The sequence below is a fragment of the Pongo pygmaeus genome, chromosome 13 (genome assembly GCF_028885625.2).
Source record: "Pongo pygmaeus isolate AG05252 chromosome 13, NHGRI_mPonPyg2-v2.0_pri, whole genome shotgun sequence".
NCBI lineage: Eukaryota > Metazoa > Chordata > Mammalia > Primates > Hominidae > Pongo > Pongo pygmaeus.
Window position 1 is genome coordinate 59049726 of NC_072386.2, and position 21339 is coordinate 59071064.

Consider the following 21339-nt stretch of genomic DNA (forward strand, 5'->3'; position numbering starts at 1 on the left):
CGCAACCAGTTTTACTTCAAACCTAGTAATTTTATTCTAACATTCTTTTAAAAATGTCTATAAATACTTAGGTCCTCCAAATGCTTTTTGGACCAGCTTTACCATCTTACTTGTTTCATCATTAATGATTAATAAATCTCTGATATGTGTTCATTCCATCTTTGTTATGGGAGTTATGTTTTTTTAACTTTTAAAAAAATATGCATTGGCATCCAGAAGTTTTTCCCAGGGGCTAAAATCTGCTTTTGGATGAAATTCAGTACATCAGTAGTTTAGGACTTCGGGTTTTGGGGGCGACCTGCACTAAGCCATGCAAGTGCTTGCGGAGCCTCTTGAGTTGTGGTTCCCGTTGGTGTACCCAGGGGGTCTGGAAATTCCAGGAAGCTTAGGAGGACCTGGATCTGCTGGGCCCCGGGAACGGCCAGTACTTCCTCAGCAACCACTACGTGCCATGCACATTCTGAAAGCTTCCTGTGTGTTAGCTTATCCTCACACGGTCTCCCTGAGATAAACACTAGTTTGCAGACGAGGAAACAAGCTCAGAGGGTTTAAGGAACTCTGACGATCACAGTTTAAGCAAAAATTATAAAAGAAAGACCTAAATAAAGTGGTTCTATGTCCATCAAGATGGTTAAATGGGTTTTTTTCTCTAGTTCTGCAATTTCATCTAAGATCAAAGCCGAGAGGGGGAAGCTAAGATATAGTCTATGGTAGGAGCAGCCTTGCCCGTGGGGGCAGACCCCACCCACACAGGCAGATACCATTCATCAGGGGACTGTGGTCTCCTGTGGGACAGACACACTTCCAGGGAGCTTGCTGAGAGGTGCCAGTTCAAAGACTAGACCCTCCCACCAGCTGTCTTCCCACCGTCATCCTGGTGATGTGAGAGGGGTGTTGTCATTGGCGGGGGATGGGTGCAGAATTCAGGAGAGGAGCTACTTACTCGCCTCTCCACTCTGGGAGGCAAGGGAATATTGACCTCAAGTCAAGGGAGGCGAATCCCAAGAGCATCACTGTGAAGGCTGGGGGTCCGTGCCCTCCACTTGCCTCCCCACACACTGAACTGGGTGCTGGTAATGTCTTATCTACATGTGGCTGAAGGACCGCGCCAGCAGAAGGTGTAGTGCTGTGGGTGGTGAGAGAGATAATAGGAAGCAATGGCTCCGGGATGGGTAGGGGAGAGACAGCCAGGGGTGCCCCTCCCTTCCTCTGAGGGTGAGGAGGATGGTTGCTGGATGCTGCAGGAGCTTGCCGGCTGGGGAGATGGTGGCTGCAGGTGGCTGGGGACACAACCTGTGTGGAAGAGGTGTGCACTTTAGAGGTGTGCACAGATTGGTACCAGTCTGTGGCCTGTTAGGAACTGTGCCACACAGCAGGAGGCGAGCAACAAGTGAACAAAGCTTCATCTGTATTTACAGCCGCTCGCCATCACTGGCTCACATTACTGCCTGAGCTCCGCCTCCTGTCAGGTCTGCAGCAGCATTAGATTCTCATAGGAATGTGAACCCTTTCGTGAACTGTGCATGCGAGGGATCTGGGTTGCAGGCTCCTTATGAGAATCTAATGCCTGATGATCTGTCACTGTCTCCCATCAGCCCTAGAAGGGACCATGGAGTTGCAGGAAAACAAGTTCAGGGCTCCCACTGAATTATACAGTTCACATTAGAATTGTATAATTCTATGGTGAACTGTATAATTATTTCATTATATAACAATCATAGAAATAAAGTGCACAATAAATATAATGTGCTTGAATCATCCCCCTCTCTGGCACCCGGTCTCTGGAAAGACTGTCTTCCACGAAACAGGTCCCTGGTGCCAAAAAGGGTGGAGACTGCTGCTTTAGAGGACTGTGGCTAAGGCGTCAGCTGGAAGATGGGGCCCAGGGCTCAGGGACCCTGAATGCCCGGTTGCTGCCAATTGTTTGTCTTCATTGATCTCCTCATCAGTGAACCAGATCAGCAGAATGAACCAGCAAGGCGAGGCCTGTGACCTTCCCAAGGGCAACTCTTAATGTAGGGGAACCTCTGTGCACCTCCTGCCCGTGCCCCTTCCCATAAAGGGACCCAAAGAAGGAGACAGGGAGGGAGGGAGGGAGCAGAGAGCAAGTGCCGCTCTCCCAGGCCAGTGCTCAATTCCAGTCTGGGGATGGGGAAGTAGGGCAGACTGATTTGAATAAGAGATGTGGTTTGCAAATCAATGGACAAAAACCAGGAAGGAAAACATTGTAAGAACCAAAAGAGACCCAAAAGTCTAACGCTGAGTTCATCCGTGTGCGATGACAAGCCTGTCCCAGGTGGCGCAGGTGGGAGTTGTTGGAAAGCTGAGCGTAAGTGCTTGAACCCTCTGTGCCCGTTTCCTCCTGTATAAAATGGAGACAATGATAATACAGGAAAAGCTTCTACCTCTTAGAGGTGTTGTGGGGAGTTACCAAGTTCATCTCTGTAGGATGTTTGGCACGTGGAAGGTACTATAAAGACTAGCTGCCATTCTCCAAATTGTGACTTCCCCAGACGCCAGTTCAATGTGCTTTCTTCCCACTTGATTTAATGGCAGCCGTCTCGGTGGTGGGACACTCTGCTTGCTGTGAGAAGGATGGAGAAGGGGCTCCTCGGAGCCAGGCCACAGGACCCTCAGGACAAGGCCCTACCTCCATGTTCAGGGCTTTCAGCAGCTACGGACCTGAGGGGGCTGCAAAAAGCTTTGCAGGGAAGATGAGGGAGGGGTGTATGCAAAGAAAAAGCTGACAAGCAGTCTGCTTTGGAACAGGGCTGGACACTCTGTGTTGGGGAGTCCAGGGCCCCCAGCAGCAGGGAGGGCATGCCTGGCAACCTTCAAAAAGTGAATTTCCAAAGAGCACCAGGAGGAAACCTTCCAGAACCTTCTCACAGAACCTTTGGATGGGCCTCTCAGGGCGCTGTTTTCCACTGTCCACTTAGATCTTAGTCCCTTACAAAAAGGCACCTCCCTTATGGGAGATGACTGAGGTGGGGGAGAATTAATTCCTGTTTTCCTACCCTCATGGAGGATGTCAAGCAAGAAATCCAGAGAATTTCTCTTTCTCCAGTTCAGTGTGCTCAAAGGAGACCCACAGGACTGGAGGATCAACTGGGACAGGAGAACAGAGCCTTTCTTGTCTAAAACCAAGTCAGTTCCACAGAATAAAAGCTCATTTAGAGAACTCCTGGGCTCTGGGCGCCTGTAGGGTGGGCAGGAGCTAGTCTGTTAGGGAAAAGACAAACTCATCATATGATCCCAAGCCTTCCCTGCAACAAGAAGACACTTGGCCAGGCCAAGAGGTGAAGTTCTTGTTTATTGTTGCAGCAACTCTTATACAGACATTAGTGTTCAGTTAAATAAAGGAAGATAGCACAGTAAATACATCACAACCCCAAACCGGATGACTGTGGCCATGGGACGGAGGAGGGAGGGAGGGACCAGTGACCAGACTGTCAAGGAAGTACATTCAGTGGGTGTGCGGTGTCCACATTCCAGGCTCACGTGTAGATATATTTTATTTATATATTTATTTATATTTATATATAGATCATTGAGTTTTGTGTATACAAAGAACGATATTGTTACAAATACAATACTATACTTCTCCCGACGCTTTACAATAAGCTCCATTTCACCCTCTTTACAGAACAATAGTAGAAGTTCATACTCTAGGTGCTGTGCTAAGTATGTACAAGAAATGTCATTCCCACACAGTCCTCACACACTGCCTTGATGGAGGGGAAGAAAGATCGAGTTGTGTGCTCAAGTCGACCCAGGCCAGGGAAGGAGACACATGAAACTCAAACCAACAGGTGGCCTGTGAATGTGAGTAAACACATCTAAGGAGGGGCGGCCCCTGGTTGTAAACATTGGTAACGGCTACACCACTGGGTCGAGGGACCCGGGAAGGGCTCTGTAGATGGTTTTCATCTGTGTGCGGGAGGTGTTGGTGCCCACAGGGTGAGGGGGGCAGAGGAGCGATGGGGGAGGTAGTAGGTTACTCTGGGACTCCCTGAAGGCGGTGTTGATGGGCAATGTTCAGAAAGCAAACCCGTGTGCAGGGACCCGGCACCCCTGCGATGCGCTCCTAGGAGCCTGCTCTGGCGAGGGAAGGTGTCGCTGGAGAAGTGGGCTCCAGGCACTGGTCTTTGGGGGTTTCTTCCTCTCATGAACCCAAGGCTGATGGTGGCTCCCTGAAATGCTCACACTGGAGAAAAGGCAGGATGGGTTCTGGTGCCTCTGCCTGGACCAGGATGGGGAGGTGAATGTGGGAGTCCAACCCCAAAGCTGAGCCACCAGCACACCCTGGTGGAACAGCCACAGCAGCTCTGTGCCCTCACAGCGTTTGGGAAGGCTGCCCTGTACATAGCCTTCCTGTTACACGGGGTATTTAGATATTTACATATATAACTATATATACTGGGATGACAGAAGGGAAGACCACCACTTCTCTTGGGACTTTCAAAAAATCTAGCGACTTGCTTTTAAGACTGTGGCTGCTGAGGTGACCATACCTAGGCTCACTCCCTTGACCCAGTGGTAGTGGGAAAAAGAACCCACTTCAGCTGGGTGGACCTGTACTGAGCTCCAGCAACTTCCACTCACTAGGTGTGAAGACACACCTGGATTAACACAAAACAATGTGGCGGAGAAATCTTCTCACTCTAATGTTACAATGTCAGTCCTCTAGGAGAGCTTGCAGAATTGGCTTTTTCAGCACCTCTCAAAGTTTACAAGGTTTTTGTGCAATAGGAATAGAAAGTATATTCTCTCCTTGAGGTGAAGATACATAACCGTTATGTGCAGGTTGTACAGGGGCGCGCTACTGGAGTTCCGTCCCCTGGCCAGTCATGGGCGGGCCTCTGTGGTGCTGCCCAGGTGCCTAGGGACAGACAGGCATGAGCCCCTACAATGATTTTCCAAGGCTCCTGATGCCTGAAATACCACCAGTAACACTTCATTCCTGTTCTATCCACTCTTATTGGCAGAGGAAAGATGAACTGGCTGATGACTCTAGTGTCTCATTGTATCACCAGATACTCTACAGCAAATGGAGAACCCAGGCCATGGTTCCTTCCTGGTCCTCACATTTGTGATGAGTTGACCTTGGGGCTGGTCTCCCAGCAACATTCTGTAAAGCATCCTTCAAAGATGTCCTGGGGAGCTTTATGGCCCCACCAGGTGCCACGCTCTGCACCAGCAGAAGTCCATTTCCCCACAGGGCACCTGGGCAGCCAGCGGCCTCCCTTCCTCAGGGCTCCTTTGTAACACAGTGAAACTGAGAGTTCCACTGCTCATTCCTGTCAAGCATTGAGCTTCCCTGATTCTAAGCAGAAAACTCAGAAGGTACAGAGATCTTGGGGAATTGATCACAGAGCTCTCTGGTTGAAGTCTCTTGTCCCTAATCTTGTTATAGTCATTTTGTTCCCTCCTTAGAATCCCTCCATTCTCTCTATAGATACATGCTACCCAACACTTGCTCACTGAGTTCCTATTTCCATAGACACAACATAAATATCTCGGATGCAGAGAACAGGGACTATATTAATTACAAAATATAATAGTTTCTCTTCCCCTGTCTCTACTGAGGTCATGAATGAAACAAAACAAAAGCAAAGCCAAATCACACCTCACATGAAAACAAAATGCTCTTTGGACCAAGTGAAAACTGGCTCAGAATTATAATATTACTAAAACATCTACACTGAACTGAGACGGAAGCATAAATATGAGGCACCTGATGAAAACACGGAACAATTCCACACCAGCCAAAAACGCTCTCAGGCCCACAAGGCAGCAAGAGGGTGTTTATGGGCCACATCTGGGGATTCTGAGGCATACTTAAGGTTGCTATTGTCTCCTTAATTTTGTGGTTTATGTACTATTCTGGCCCTTCCAATATCACATCTGCCTAGTGGCCCTGGGCAGAGAAGAAAGTTGGTCTTGCCTTGGGCCAGGAAACAAGACACAATTGCACCTGCAACTCGCCTTCTGGGGAACAGTCCCTCCTTCCCAGACTCTTGGGATGTGTGTTCGGCAGGGATGGGAGTCCAGGAGGAGGATGCTTTAAGCCAAAGTGGTGCTGGAGGGGCTGGGCCTCAGCACAGAGAGGGCAGGTCTCTCAGGATGAGGCTGAGCAGCCCCCGCCTGCCTGGCCACCTGCCAGGGAAGGGGCCTTCCAGATAGGTGGGTTTCCAGGGGATCTGTGTGCCTAATCTTCAGCTTGTCTCATTGGTGGTGGAAGCAGGGAAGGGTGATATGCAAATGGGACCGTGTGTGTGTGAGAGAGAGAGAGAGAGAAGCAGACAGTACCTGCCTGTGTTTATCTAATGGTTGATAACTTGAGGACAACCTGGTAAAGCTTTAGATGCCCCATGAATTGCCAAGCTCTCTGTGACACTATGGTGTCCTTGCCCAAGGCAGTTATTTCCCCTTTTATCCTGGGGTGAGAAGGCTCATATTAGAAAACACACATACGTTGAAATTAAAACTAGCAATAGAAGAGGTTTAAGGTTGGCTCAGAGATTCTGGAGGAAATAATGTATGGTGCCCCAACTACAAGGCAGGCAGTGCATAACCTTAATGACGTGGGCTGGCCCTGGGTACTACCACATTCCCACAGATAAACTCAGAGAGCAGAGATCAGCAACTGGGTTTTAGGCACTGCTGAATCAGCTGCTTCGCTGCCCCTCGAGCTCCTTCTAAGAGATCTGCACCTCTTGGGAAGGGAGGATTCTCCCTTAGGCAGTGACAGCCCACCCCTGGACACCCCCAGAAGGCCCTCCAGGATGGTCCTGGGTCAGTACCAGGTGGGTGCTGGCTGCTCTCCATCCTCAAGGGAGTGCATACGAGACTTCCCTGGTATTTAAAAAAAAAAAAAAAAAAGCAAATCGGAGAGAGTAAAGAGGTCCTTGTGGATTCTTCTCTTCCTGTGTAAAACCAAATGCTGGGCGCGAGAGGGGAATGTCTCAGTGGACACAGGGATGCAGCACGAGAAACACAACCACGATGAGGAGAGTCCTCCATGCATGCCACCGCGTGTGGCCGCGGTCAGATGTAAACGGGCTGCTCCTGGGCCGTCAGCAGCCTGTACATCGCGGCTGGCATTGTCTTCATATGAATCTGAGGGTAAAGAACACACTTTAGTGGGGGCTAAGGCTGGGGGCTGGCTGCGTGGGCACTGCCCAGGGCTGGCCAGAGAGGCAGTGCCTCCCACAGAGGGCTTTGAAGATACCCCCCTACCGCCCAGCCACCACCAGGGACCTGACCCAGGGTGGCCTCCAGGAACAGTGGAATCCACTGACTTTCTCAAAAGCTTAGGGGTGACAGAAATGAACAACAAAAACCAAGCAAGGCTTATTTCTCAGTCAAATGCTCTCGCTCTCATCAGACCCTACCCTTTTAAAAGCAAGAACTCTGAAAATGGAGGAAGGGCTCCAGGCTTCTCAGGGTGCCTGCCTCCCTCATCTCTCTTGGCAGATGAGGCAAGGATGACAAATCAGCCCGAGAACAGCAGTGATGACTGACAGCAGTGATGAATGACAGCAGTGGTAACTGACAGCAGTGATGAATGACAGCAGTGTTGACTGACAGCAGTGATAAATGAATGACAGCAGTGATGACTGACAGCAGTGATTACTGACTGACAGCAGTGATTACTGACAGCAGTGATAAATGAATGACAGCAGTGATAAACGAATGACAGCAGTGATGAATGACAGCAGTGATGACTGACTTACAGCACCGATGACTGACAGCAGTGATAAATGGACAACAGTGATAAATGAATGACAGCAGTGATGAATGATAGCAGTGATAACTGACAGCAGTGATAACTGACAGCAGTGATGAATGACAGCAGTGATGACTGACTGACAGTAGTGATGACTGATAGCAGTGATGAATGGCAGCAATGATGACTGACAGCAGTGATGACACATCATGCCACATTGCACTGGCGTCACACCTCTGGAGGGCCACTTTGTTGATTCGACTTGAGTCTAAGACTTAAATCTTTTAAAAACATTTGGGGAGGTTAATTGGGGAAAATGGAGGCAACTTAGGCGGCCATACAGAAAAGCAACAGAAAGCTGAGTGTTAAAAAGAGAAGGTGAGCACATCAGATGAAAGAGAAGGCTGAGGGTGATCTGATTCCATTTCATGGAGGAGCTCCCAGATAACTGCTTGCTAATGGGTTTGGCATTTGGTCAGAGACAGGTCTGCTTGTTGGGGAGTGTTCAGGATTGGAAACTCGGGGAGCTTTCCTGGAAGGTCTGCTCAGGGCCACGGTGAGCATATAAGGCAGGGGCACCAGACGCAGCCCTCAGCACCACCCTCAGCCCCGGACCTCTCCTACCTCCCCAACAGCATTGGAGAGAATGTGGACGATCTTCTCGTGGGGGGTGGCCACGACGCTCTGTCCGTTGATTTCAATGATCCGGTGCCCCACACGGACGCCTCCTCTCTCAGCTATTCCCCCTCGCATGAGGCTGCAGATCTGTCAGAGTCAAAGGCGGAGTTACCCTCATTGCAGTCAGTGCGGTGGGGCTGGAAGGCCGTCTTTCCTGAAAGCCCCCTGCCCCCACACTCTGCTCTTGGAGAAATTGACATGGTTAGGCTTTGGGCATTTAACTCTCAGTGTCTTTTCACAAAAAAATAGGTGCTGTCGCCCACATGGCCACCTTGTTCATGCGGCTTGCACAGAGACTGTAGCACATCACTGGTTTTTACGGCACACTGAATTCTACTTCTCATCCCAGCTGGGGCTGGGTAAAAAGGGCCATTTGGGTCTGTCACAGAGTCGCCAGTGTTTTCAAACTGTCAGCCTGTGTGACACAGGTTAGTGTTAGTTCCCGTAGTCATGACTGGGACTCAAGCACTGAAGTGTTTAATGCCAGCAGACTGTTTTTAGGGTCACGATTGCCTGAGCCACCATGGGGCTGGAACTCCACTCTGTGTTCCAAAGTGTGGCTGGCTGGAGGGGAGAGAGTCCTTTAGAGCTTCCCAATTCAGTGGCCCCTGTTCAAACTCCCTTCCCACAGAAAAGACAGTGAGGCTGGATTTTGTGATGGCACAGCCAGGTACCACCGTGACCCGAGGTTGCAGGCGGGACTGATGGGCCCTCCACCCTCACCTCACACACACTACAACATAACTTTTCCCAAAAGAGTAGGTCTGAATTTACTAAGTTGGCTTTTCATTCCAGACCATGCACCTTTATTTAAAAGTGGATGCAGACAAGCTTGCAAGTGACATCGTGTAGCAACACGCTGTGTGATTCCGTGAGTGTGTGGCCCAGCTGCTCTCTCAGCTAGTCTGGGGTCAAAACATTCCTTAGGTGTTTTCCCAGTGGACCCACATGTGTTAACAACTCCTTGTTCATATCTGAACTTTTAATACTGTTTAACTATGAACAAAGCAAACAAGTACAACTACAAATCAACGAAAAGATGATCTCAGAGCTAAACTGTAAAGAGTCACCCTAGATCCTCTCCTAATAGGCAAACTACGCTACTCAGGTACGAAGAATGCAGCAAGTGGGGCTGGATATTTCAACTCCAACTGGGAAGTTCAAGGGTATTTCTAAACCTTAAAATGTATTTGGAATGATATTTTAATTACCTAGGACTCCTTTTTTTTTTTTTTTTTTGAGACAGAGTCTTGCTCTGTCACCTAGGCTGGAGTGCAGTGGCATAATCTCTGCTCACTGCAACCTTTGCCTCCCAGGTTCAGGTGATCCTCCTACCTCACCCTCCTGAGTAGCTGGGATTATAGGTGCCCGCCACCACACCTGGCTAATTTTTGTATTTTTAGTAGAGACTGGGCTTTGCCATGTCGGCCAAGCTGGTCTCCAACGCCTGGCCTCAAGTGATCTGCCTGGCTTCGCCTGAAGGCCAAGGTTTGAAGGATCACTCAAATACCAAACTGAATCTCAGTTGTGACTGTGGGAATTGAGCCGGCCCCTGCACTGTACAGCCCCAGGCTTGGGAGTCAGCTGCTCTGCGGGACTCTGTGCAGCCAGGGTGGACAGCCCAGAGGCAAGGAGGCTCTTGGAGAGTGCATCCCAAACTCTCAAGCTGGCAGCCGGGAGGGCAGTCCTGCATGTCACAGAAACACTGGGTTCTGTGTGGGAATCTCTGCTGAAGGGACTCTGTTCAGAGAGGGAGCTGAGCCTGCTTCATCCACTCATACTCTTTCTTGATGGATTCCTTCAGGGAACAAACTGGCTTAAAAAAAAAAAAAAAAAGTCAAAGGCCCTGTAATACCAGCACTTTGGGAGGCAGAGGCAGGCGGATCACAAGGTCAGGAGTTCAAGACCAGCCTGGCCAGTATGGTGAAACCCTGTCTCTACTAAAAATACAATAATTAGCCGGGCGTGGTGACGCGTGCTTGTAGTCACAGCTACTCAGGAGGCTGAGGCAGGAGAATCCCTTGAACCCAGGAGGCGGAGGTTGCAGTGAGCCGAGATTGTGCCACTGTACTCCATCTTGGAAGACAGAGTGAGACTCTATCTCAATTAAAAAAAAAAAGAAAAAAAAAACAAAGGCCATGCTACATTTTTCTTTAAGCATTCCAACAGATTATTATTAATAAAACGTCCATTTCAATGTTTTTATTATTAGTATACTTTAAGTTTTAGGGTACATGTGTACAACGTGCAGGTTTGTTACATATGTATACATGTGCCATGTTGGTGTGCTGCACCCATTAACTCGTCATTTAGCATTAGGTATATCTCCTAATGCTATCCCTCCCCCTTCCCCCCACCCCACAACTGTCCCCAGTGTGTGATGTTCCCCTTCCTGTGTCCATGTGTTCTCATTGTTCAATTCCCACCTATGAGTGAGAATATGCGGTGTTTGTTTTTTTGTCCTTGCCATAGTTTGCTGAGAATGGTTTCCAGCTTCATCCATGTCCCTACAAAGGACATGAACTCACCATTTTTTATGGCTGCATAGTATTCCATGGTGTATATGTGCCACATTTTCTTAATCCAGTCTATCATTGTTGGACATCTGGGTTGGTTTCAAGTCTTTGCTATTGTGAACGGTGCCGCAATAAACATATGTGTGCATGTGTCTTTACAGCAGCATGATTTATAATCCTTTGGGTATATACCCAGTAATGGGATGGCTGGGTCAAATGGTATTTCTAGTTCTAGATCCTTGAGGAATCGCCACACTGACTTCCACAATGGTTGAACTAGTTTACAGTCCCACCAACAGTGTGAAAGTGTTCCTATTTCTCCACATCCTCTCCAGTACCTGTTGTTTCCTGACTTTTTAATGATAGCCATTCTAACTGGTGTGAGATGGTATCTCATTGTGGTTTTGATTCACATTTCTCTGATGGCCAGTGATGATGAGCATTTTTTCATGTGTCTTTTGGCTGCATAAATGTCTTCTTTTGAGAAGTGTCTGTTCATGTCCTTCGCCCACTTTTTGATGGGGTTGTTTTTTTCTTGTAAATTTGTTGGAGTTCATTGTAGATTCTGGATATTAGCCCTTTGTCAGATGAGTAGGTTGCGAAAATTTTCTCCCATTTTGTAGGTTGCCTGTTCACTCTGATGGTGGTTTCTTTTGCTGTGCAGAAGCTCTTTAGTTTAATTAGATCCCATTTGTCAATTCTGGCTTTTGTTGCCATTGCTTTTGGTGTTTTAGACATGAAGTCCTTGCCCATGCCTATGTCCTGAATGGTATTGCCTAGGTTTTCTTCTAGGGTTTTTATGGTTTTAGGTCTAACATGTAAGTCTTTAATCCATCTTGAATTAATTTTTGTATAAGGTGTAAGGAAGGGATCCAGTTTCAGCTTTCTACATATGACTAGCCAGTTTTCCCAGCACCATTTATTAAATATGGAATCCTTTCCCCATTGCTTGTTTTTCTCAGGTTTGTCAAAGATCAGATAGTTGTAGATATGTGGCATTATTTCTGAGGGCTCTGTTCTATTCCATTGGTCTACATCTCTGTTTTGGTACCAGTACCATGCTGTTTTGGTTACTGTAGCCTTGTAGTATAGTTTGAAGTCAGGTAGTGTGATGCCTCCATCCTTGTTCCTTTGGCTTAGGATTGACTTGGCGATGCGGGCTCTTTTTGGTTCCATATGAACTTTAAAGTAGTTTTTTCCAATTCTGTGAAGAAAGTCATTGGTAGCTTGATGGGGATGGCATTGAATCTATAAATTACCTTGGGCAGTATGGCCATTTTTATGATACTGATTCTTCCTACCCATGAGTATGGATGTTCTTCCATTTGTTTGTATCCTCTTCTATTTCATTGAGCAGTGGTTTGTAGTTCTCCTTGAAAAGGTCCTTCACATCCCTTGTAAGTTGAATTCCTAGGTATTGTATTCTCTTTGAAGCAATTGTGAATGGGAGTTCACTCATGATTTGGCTGTTTGTCTGTTATTGGTGTATAAGAATGCTTGTGATTTCTGCACATTGATTTTGTATCCTGAGACTTTGCTGAAGTTGCTTAGCAGCTTAAGGAGATTTTGGGCTGAGATGATGGGGTTTTCTAGATATACAATCATGTCATCTGCAAACAGGGACAATCTGACTTCCTCTTTTCCTAATTGAATGCCCTTTATTTCCTTCTCCTGCCTGATTGCCCTGGCCAGAACTTCCAACACTATGTTGAATAGGAGTGGTGAGAGAGGGCATCCCTGTCTTGTGCCAGTTTTCAAAGGGAATGCTTCCAGTTTTTGTCCATTCAGTATGATATTGGCTGTGGGTTTCTCATAGATAGCTCTTATTATTTTGAGATACGTCCCATCAATACCTAATTTATTGAGAGTTTTTAGCATGAAGCGTTGTTGAATTTTGTCAAAGGCCTTTTCTGCATCTATTGAGATAATCATGTTGTTTTTATCTTTGGTTCTGTTTATATGCTGGATTACATTTATTGATTTTAATATGTTGAACCAGCCTTGCATCCCAGGGATGAAGCCCACTTGATCATGGTGGATAAGCTTTTTGATGTGCTGCTGGATTCGGTTTGTCAGTATTTCATTGAGGATTTTTGCATCAATGTTCATCAAGGATATTGGTCTAAAATTCACTTTTTTTGTTGTGTCTCAGCCAGGCTTTGGTATCAGGATGATGCTGGCCTCATGAAATGAGTTAGGGAGGATTCCCTCTTTTTCTATTGATTGGAATTGTTTCAGAAGGAATGGTACCAGCTCCTCCTTGTACCTCTGGTAGAATTCGGCTGTGACTCCATCTGGTCCTGGACTCTTTTTGGTTTGTAAGCTATTAATTATTGCCTCAATTTCAGAGCCTGTTATTGGTCTATTCAGAGATTCAACTTCTTCCTGGTTTCGTGTTGGGAGAGTGTATGTGTCCAGGAGTTTATCCATTTCTTCTAGATTTTCTAGTTTATTTGCGTAGAGGTGTTTATAGTATTCTCTGATGATTCGTATTTCTGTGGGATCATTGGTGATATCCCCTTTGTCATTTTTTATTGCGTCTATTTGATTCTTCTCTCTTCTTTATTAGTCTTGCTAGCAGTCTATCAATTTTGTCGATCTTTTCAAAAAACCAGCTCCTGGATTCATTGATTTTTTTGAAGGTTTTTTTGTGTCTCTATTTCCTTCAGTTCTGCTCTGATCTTAGTTATTTCTTGCCTTCTGCTAGCTTTTGAATGTGTTTGCTCTTGCTTCTCTAGTTCTTTTAATTGTGATGTTAGGGTGTCAATTTTAGATCTTTCCTGCTTTCTCTTGTGGGCATTTAGTGCTATAAATTTCCCTCTACACACTGCTTTGAATGTGTCCCAGAGATTCTGGTATGTTGTGTCTTGGTTCTCGTTGGTTTCAAAGAACATCTTTATTTCTGCCTTCATTTCGTTATGTACCCAGTATTCATTCAGGAGCAGGTTGTTCAGTTTCCATGTAGTTAAGCGGTTTTGAGTGAGTTTCTTAATCCTGAGTTCTAGTTTGATTGCACTGTGATCTGAGAGACAGTTTGTTATCATTTCTGTTCTTTTACATTTGCTGAGGAGGGCTTTACTTCCAACTATGTGGTCAATTTTGGAATAGGTGTGGTGTGGTGCTGAAAAGAATGTATATATTCTGTTGATTTGGGGGTGGAGAGTTCTGTAGATGTCTATTAGGTCTGCTTGGTGCAGAGCTGAGTTCAATTCCTGGATATCCTTGTTAACTTTCTGTCTCGTTGATCTGTCTAATGTTGACAGTGGGGTGTTAAAGTCTCCCACTATTATTGTGTGGGAGTCTAAGTCTCTTTGCAGGTCACTAAGGACTTGCTTTATGAATCTGGGTGCTCCTGTATTGGGTGCATATATATTTAGGAGAGTTAGTTCTTCTTGTTGAATTGATCCCTTTACCATCATGTAATGGCCTTCTTTGTCTCTTTTGATCTTTGTTGGTTTAAAGTCTGTTTTATCAGAGACTAGGATTGCAACCCCTGCCTTTTTTTGTTTTCCATTTGCTTGGTAGATCTTCCTCCATACCTTTATTTTGAGCCTATGTGTGTCTCTGTGTGTGAGATGGGTTTCCTGAATACAGCACACTGATGGGTCTTGACTCTTTATCCAATTTGCCAGTCTGTGCCTTTTAATTGGAGCATTTAGCTCATTTACATTTAAGGTTAGTATTGTTATGTGTGAATTTGATCCTGTCATTATGATGTTAGCTGGTTATTTTGCTCGTTAGTTGATGTAGTTTCTTCCTAGCCTTGATGGTCTTTAAAATTTGGCATGTTTTTGCAGTGGCTGGTACCAGTTGTTCCTTTCCATGTTTAGTGCTTCCTTCAGGAGCTCTTTTAGGGCAGGCCTGGTGGTGACAAAATCTCTCAGCATTTGCTTGTCTGTAAAGTATTTTATTTCTCCTTCACTTATGAAGCTTAGTTTGGCTGGATATGAAATTCTGGGTTGAAAATTCTTGAAGATTGTTGAATATTGGCCCCCACTCTCTTCTGGCTTGTAGAGTTTCTGCTGAGAGATCAGCTGTTAGTCTGATGGGCTTCCCTTTGTGGATAAACTGACCTTTCTCTCTGGCTGCCCTTAACATTTTTTCCTTCATTTCAACTTTGGTGAATCTGACAATTATGTGTCTTGGAGTTGCTCTTCTCGAGGAGTATCTTTGTGGCATTCTCTGTATTTCCTGAATTTGAATGTTGGCCTGCCTTGCTAGATTGGGGAAATTCTCCTGGATAATACCCTGCAGAGTGTTTTCTAACTTGGTTCCATTCTCCCTGTCAGTTTCAGGTACACCAATCAGACATAGATTTGGTCTTTTCACATAGTCCCATATTTCTTGGAGGCTTTGTTTGTTTCTTTCTAGTCTTTTTTCTCTAAACTTCTCTTTATGCTTCATTTCATTCATTTCATCTTCCATTGCTGATACCCTTTCTTCCAGTTGATCACATCAGTTACTGAGGCTTGTGCATTGAGGCTTGTGCATTTGTCACGTTCTTGTACCATGGTTTTCAGCTCCATCAGGTCCTTTAAGGACTTCTCTGCATTGGTTATTCTAGTTATCCATTCGTCTAATTTTTTTTCAAAGTTTTTAACTTCTTTGCCATTGGTTCGAACTTCCTCCTTTAGCTCGGAGTAGTTTGATCTTCTGAAGCCTTCTTCTCTCAACTCATCAAAGTCATTCTCCGTCCAGCTTTGTTCCATTGCTGGTGAGGAGGTGCGTTCCTTTGCAGGAGGAGAGGTGCTCTGGTTTTAAGAGTTTCCAGTTTTTCTGCTTTGTTTTTTCCCCATCTTTGTGGTTTTATCTACCTTTGGTCTTTGATGATGGTGACATACAGATGGGTTTTTGGTGTGGATGTCCTTTCTGTTAGTTTTCCTTCTAACAGTCAGGACCCTCAGCTGCAGGTCTGTTGGTCTGGAGTGGACCTCCAGTAAACTCCCTGTTTGCCTGGGTATCAGCAGTGGTGGCTGCAGAACAGTGGATATTGGTAAACCGCAAATGCTGCTGCCTGATGGTTTCTCTGGAAGTTTTGTCTCAGAGGAGTACCCGGCTGTGTGAGGTGTCAGTCTGCCCCTACTGCGGGGTGCCTCCCAGTTAGGCTACTCAGGGGTCAGGGACTCACTTGACGAGGCAGTCTGCCCATTCTCACATCTCAAGCTGCATGCTGGGAGAACCACTACTCTCTCAAAGCTGTCAGACAGGGACATTTAAGTCTGCAGAGGTTACTGCTGCCTTTTGTTTGTCTGTGCCCTGCCCCCAGAGGTGGAGCCTACAGAGGCAGGTGGGCCTCCTTGAGCTGTGGTGGGCTCCACCCAGTTCGAGCTTCCCAGCTGCTTTGTTTACCTACTCAAGCCTGGACAATGGCAGGCACCCCTCCCCCAGCCTCACTGCAGCCTTGCAGTTTGATCTCAGACTGCTGGGCTAGCAATGAGCGATGCTCCGTGGGCGTAGGACCCTCCGAGCCAGGTGCAGGATATAATCTCCTGGTGTGCCATTTGTTAAGCCCATTGGAAAAGCACAGTATTAGGGTGGAAGTGACCCGATTTTCCAGGTGCCGTCTGTCACCCCTTTCTCTGACTAGGGAAGGGAATTCCCTGACCCCTTGCGCTTCCTGGGTGAGGCGATGCCTCGCCCTGCTTCAGCTCATGCATGGTGCACTGCACCCACTGTCCTGTACCCACTGACCGGCACTCCCCAGTGAGATGAACCCGGTACCTCAGTTGGAAATGCAGAAATCACCTGTCTTCTGCATCACTCATGCTGGGAGTTGTAGACTGGAGCTGTTCCTATTCAGCCATCTTGGCTCCACACTCCCAGCCATGCTACATTTTTATTTGTCAACATTGTGGAAAAGGGTGTGGAAGGTGTTCTACTTACAATTCCATTCTGGACGCTGAAACCCAGCTGGTAGCGAAGGTCTGGTCTTCTGATTAACACGGTGGTCACTGGAGGACATCTCACAATATTCAGCTTGACTCGGGACTGATTCTTTAAGCCCTTAAACACGAATAAAGTACAGTGGGTATGGTGACCACTGAGGCAGACAGAATAAACAAAAGCAGGCAGCACCAAAGGCAAAAGAAGCTGCACTGAGTCTTCCGAAGGACCCACTGCCTGCCTGCAGGCCTCTGGTGCCCGGGCTGGTACAGTCACTGCTCAGCTTCACCTACCCAGGGCTAAGACGCCACATGTTGCAGATGGAGCCCTCTCAGCCCATGCACAGATGGGGTTCCTGTGGTCAATGCCTTCCTTTTTGGGAAGTGGGCTGGGTTCAAGGGATCTGATCAAAGTACTTGTGCAACTAAGAGGAAGTGTCAGATGTCCTTTTTGGCTTCAAAGATGAAGGAGGCACACTATTTCCCCCAGCCAGGAGAAACATGAGTCGGAAATGGACTTTCTTCTGAAAGGCAAACTCTAGCAATGACTCCTCTTCTAACAAAGGACATCTAACTCACAGCAACTGGCCTGATTCATCATGGCTCTTTTCTCTGGTCTCTGATGCTCCTCTTTCCCCTTCTTTCTGCCAGTTAGAGATTTTATAGCTGTCACCATTCCCACAGCAACCGGGGACTCCAATCAGTGTGTGCCTCCTTGGGAGAATGGGGAGGGTTGCAGGATGGATGCTGATGGAGAAGGAAGGGGAAGAAATACGACTTGCAGACTGTTGTTTCATGATCCCTGATGACACACCTCTCCCTCTAAATTAAAATGGAGCGTAGAGGGAAAGCTGATCTTTGACTATAAAAAGGAACTAGTTTCAGAGACTATGTAGAAAGCTTCCACCTCTGTGTGGTCTGAGCTGAGCTCAGGCTCCTGCTCCTGTCCCTTGATCAGACTCACAGCAGTGACAGAAGCCCTGGTGTGCCCAGAAGCATCTTTAGAAAACCATCACAAAGCTACACTTGCCCTCAATTGGGCAGTGGGAAGGTTTGCTCCTGCAGGCCCGACCACTGACTTGTCAGCTTCACCCTAGAAGAGGGTGCCAGGCAAAAGGAACTCAGCCCTGAAACAAATGTCCACTTCATGTCTCCCCAGGGTGCCTGCTGTGCCTCAACAAACTCCTCATTGCCACATGGAGGAGAAGGAATGGCTGATAGCAGGTGCCTTCCCACCCCTTTCAAGTGATGGTATGCAGGAGAATCATGTTTGCATGCTGGGGTAAACAGACCACACTGTTGTAGCTGCAGGCCCTGCAGCCCCTGGCCCTGCTATAAGAGCTGAGGCAGCGGGGGTCAGAGCCCTCAGTGGGAAGCACCTGCCCAACTGGACTCGCATCTACAAGGCCAGCTGCCTGGGAAACCGCTCAAGTTCAGTCCCAGGCCCACTCCTCCAAAGGGAACTGTGGGGTGGCTGGGAGGAGAGGTGGGTAACTTTTCCTGCAGGAGAGAACAGCTACCAGGGAATGAGGACGGACTCAGGGAAAAGGCAAACTCTGTTCTATCCAAGCCCACAGTATCACCCAGAGACAGCACCTGCTCAGTTCACAAGTGGGTCCAGTTTGCGCCCTCTACGAATGAAGTGGAAAGAGAACCTGTAAAGAACACTGACAAATCCAAGAAAAGCATGCATGAAGGGTGATCGTCTGCCTCTTATTCTATAAATAGAATTCTGTAAATTCCACAGCCACTACTGCTGTCACTCCTTGACCAGTCTACCAAATCTCTTTCAGTGCAAGGTCAGGACTTACATTTCACATTTTAAAGATGAAGACATAGACACAGATTGCTTTGTCCAAGGGCTCTGTGGGGTCAGGACTGGAACTATGGATCCCTGCTCAGGCACCCTGCCTGGCAGAGGCATGAAACTGGTGTTAGACAACTTCACTGCAAACAGAATCTGTAGCCAAGAGTGCTTCTTGGAGTGGCAGAAATGACCTACACCCCTTTTGTATCTGAGTTACAGGATATGCTTTAGATTGAGGGAGAGGTAGGGGCTATTTTGCCTATGGTTATCCAGCTTTACTATGCTTGGCCAGCAGGTGTACACCAATGGCTCTTAAACCCCACACAGCAGCAGCAGCAGCCCCTGGCCACTTTTTAGAAGTGCAAATTCTGGGCTCTACCCAAGCCCCACTGAATCAGAAAACCTAGGGGTGGGACCCAGGAATCTGTGGATGACAAATCTCCCAGATGATTCAGGTGCACGCTCAATTTTGCGAACAACTGGTGTGGACTACTACTGCAGAACAATGAATGGCCTCATCTGCATCCAGGCGGCTTAATTTCTCCATGGATGATTACACCCAAAGATGTCAATTTACTAGTCACACCTGCAGCCAGTGTGCTCAGTGAGAGCAGGCGCTGGCAAGGGTGGGGTGAGGGTGACATCTTGTGGGAAATTTTGTTTGCCCAGTCACTATACAGCTGACCCCTGGTCAGCCATCTGCATGTCTGTGTCATGCAGGAACACCCCTAAGATCACTGCTGCATCAAAACCCACCCTGATGATGAAACTAATTGAACCAAAATGACTGTAACTACCTGTCATTGAACACTCACTGTTGTCTGGCATTGACCTGGAAAGGATAAGAGCTGTCTCATTTAATGTGGCCATAATTATTTCTATATTATAGAAGAGGAAAGTGAGGCTCAGAGATTTTAAATGACTCACTCACATTCACACACAGCAAGATTCAATCCTAGGTCTGTCTGCATTCAAAACACACAGTATTTCTGCACCATAATGCCCCATATACACAACCGGAGAGGGTGTGTCTTTTGTGAATAAGGCTTGCTCCACAAAGATGACAGGGTCAGCCACAGAACAAATCTGTGTCCCCAAATTCCAGCCTTGAATTGGGGCCATCTTTTTAGTTAATTTTCCTATGTGGCAAGAGTTTTTCGGGGTTCCTGGTCCTCATAATCCCCCACCCCCTGGCTTCCCCACTGACTTTTGGTTCTAGTTTGTGCTCTTAATGTGTGAATTTTGATGGAACTCAATTTCCCTGCCGTCAGCATCTGCTCCCCCCGTGCTCTGAATTCCTCTGCTTTCTGCAGGACTTGAGCCTCCCCATGGCTGTCACTCAGCTTGTGGCCTCGATGTACCATGCGACTTGGCATTCACATTCATGTGGCATCTCCTGGTGGTTTTGGAACATCTCCAGGGAACTGCTGTGGTTAAGGAAATGATTCCAAAGTACAGCAATGGAATGAGTGTGATTCTCCCTGGGGAAATGAACATCTGTGAAGGATCCAGGCCTTCCATATGCAGCAGGTCCCATCGTCCCCATCGACAAAGGGAGATGCTCTGGCCTTCTGCTCCTATCAACAGGACCAGCACAGCCTGGTGAAGAGGATTCTTGTGGTGTCAGAAAATCTGAACTCAAGTTTTGTTTCTGCTACCCCAAGCAGTGGGATCTGAAGCCCTTTGCTCGCCCTTCTCCCACCTCAATTTCCTCATCTTCACAACAAATGGTGAAGCTCACTAATGTCTCTTGCAGTTCTAATTTCAATGATTGCACCCCTTTAATGTGTTTATTCCTAAATGCCTTTGCCTGTGACACCAAATCTCAACCATTATGCTTAAACCTATTCCTAAAATTTAAAGTGGGCTTCTTTTGCGGGGCTGGGAGGTATGGTGGAGAGCAGCTCAGACATTCATGCAGATATTTTTATCTGCTTTGAGTGCTTCCTCCTTTCCATCCACCTAATCAATAAATATTTACGACTCACTTGTCATGTGCCAAGAAATGTGTTAGGCACTGGAGATTCAGGGAAGCGCACCCTCTCCGGGGCTGGATAAGAGACATTATCAGTACTAAGCACAGGGGTCTGAGCCCAGAGGGGGCTTGAGTCCCTTCACCCTTTTCTCTCTAATCACACACCAGGAGACCAGGAATTTGTGGGAAAGAAGAGAGATGAATGAAGACAGGAGCATGTTGTTGGAATCTCAAGCCTTCAGGCAAAGCCACCTGCTTTAAATGTTTACGCCTATTAACCACTGAGATTATTTAGGTATGCTTGTGTGATACAGAAAATGTTACCCAACATACCGAAAAGCAAGAGAATGACTCTATTTTCTCAATGTTGCCTAAAAATTTCACATTGCTCTGTTGGGTTCTTTCCTTTTCTGTGAATTGATTTGAGATGCCTGATCTGTCCCTCAGTGAAAGATTTTCTAGATTGGGGAAAATGTGTTGCAAGATGAAGCTTAGAGAAATAGCAATTTGAAATAACGAGACCATGCATTTTCTCTGCTGCTCCTAATCAATGTTTCATGTTGGGTCCCATTAACTTGGATTTCTGAGCTGCCATTTTATTGGAGGTGCCAATTAAATAAAGGGTCATTTGGTCCCCATGACAACAGTGGAACGGTACAGCAAATTAAGAAATCTGGTGGGAGGGGAAGGCCACAGAAGACGGGCGAAGAGAGAAAAGTGAAGCCAGAATGGTCTCTATAGCAACAGGA

At 46.9% G+C, this 21339-nt stretch overlaps 1 protein-coding gene across 5 annotated transcripts in view; it reads right to left on the minus strand.

The window, feature by feature from the left end:
- Nucleotides 1–3300: 3300 nt before the first annotated feature.
- Nucleotides 3301–21339, minus strand: part of APBA1 (amyloid beta precursor protein binding family A member 1) — a 229209-nt gene continuing 211170 nt past the window's right edge. For all 5 annotated transcript variants that reach the window (XM_054502114.1, XM_054502115.2, XM_054502111.2 and 2 more), the window contains 3 exons: nucleotides 16810–16929; nucleotides 8357–8497; nucleotides 3301–7122 (listed from right to left, as the gene is read on the minus strand). In XM_054502114.1, coding sequence (XP_054358089.1) covers nucleotides 7051–7122; nucleotides 8357–8497; nucleotides 16810–16929 — 333 coding nt within the window. In that variant the 3' untranslated portion in view covers nucleotides 3301–7050. The remainder of the gene's footprint in view (nucleotides 7123–8356; nucleotides 8498–16809; nucleotides 16930–21339) is intronic.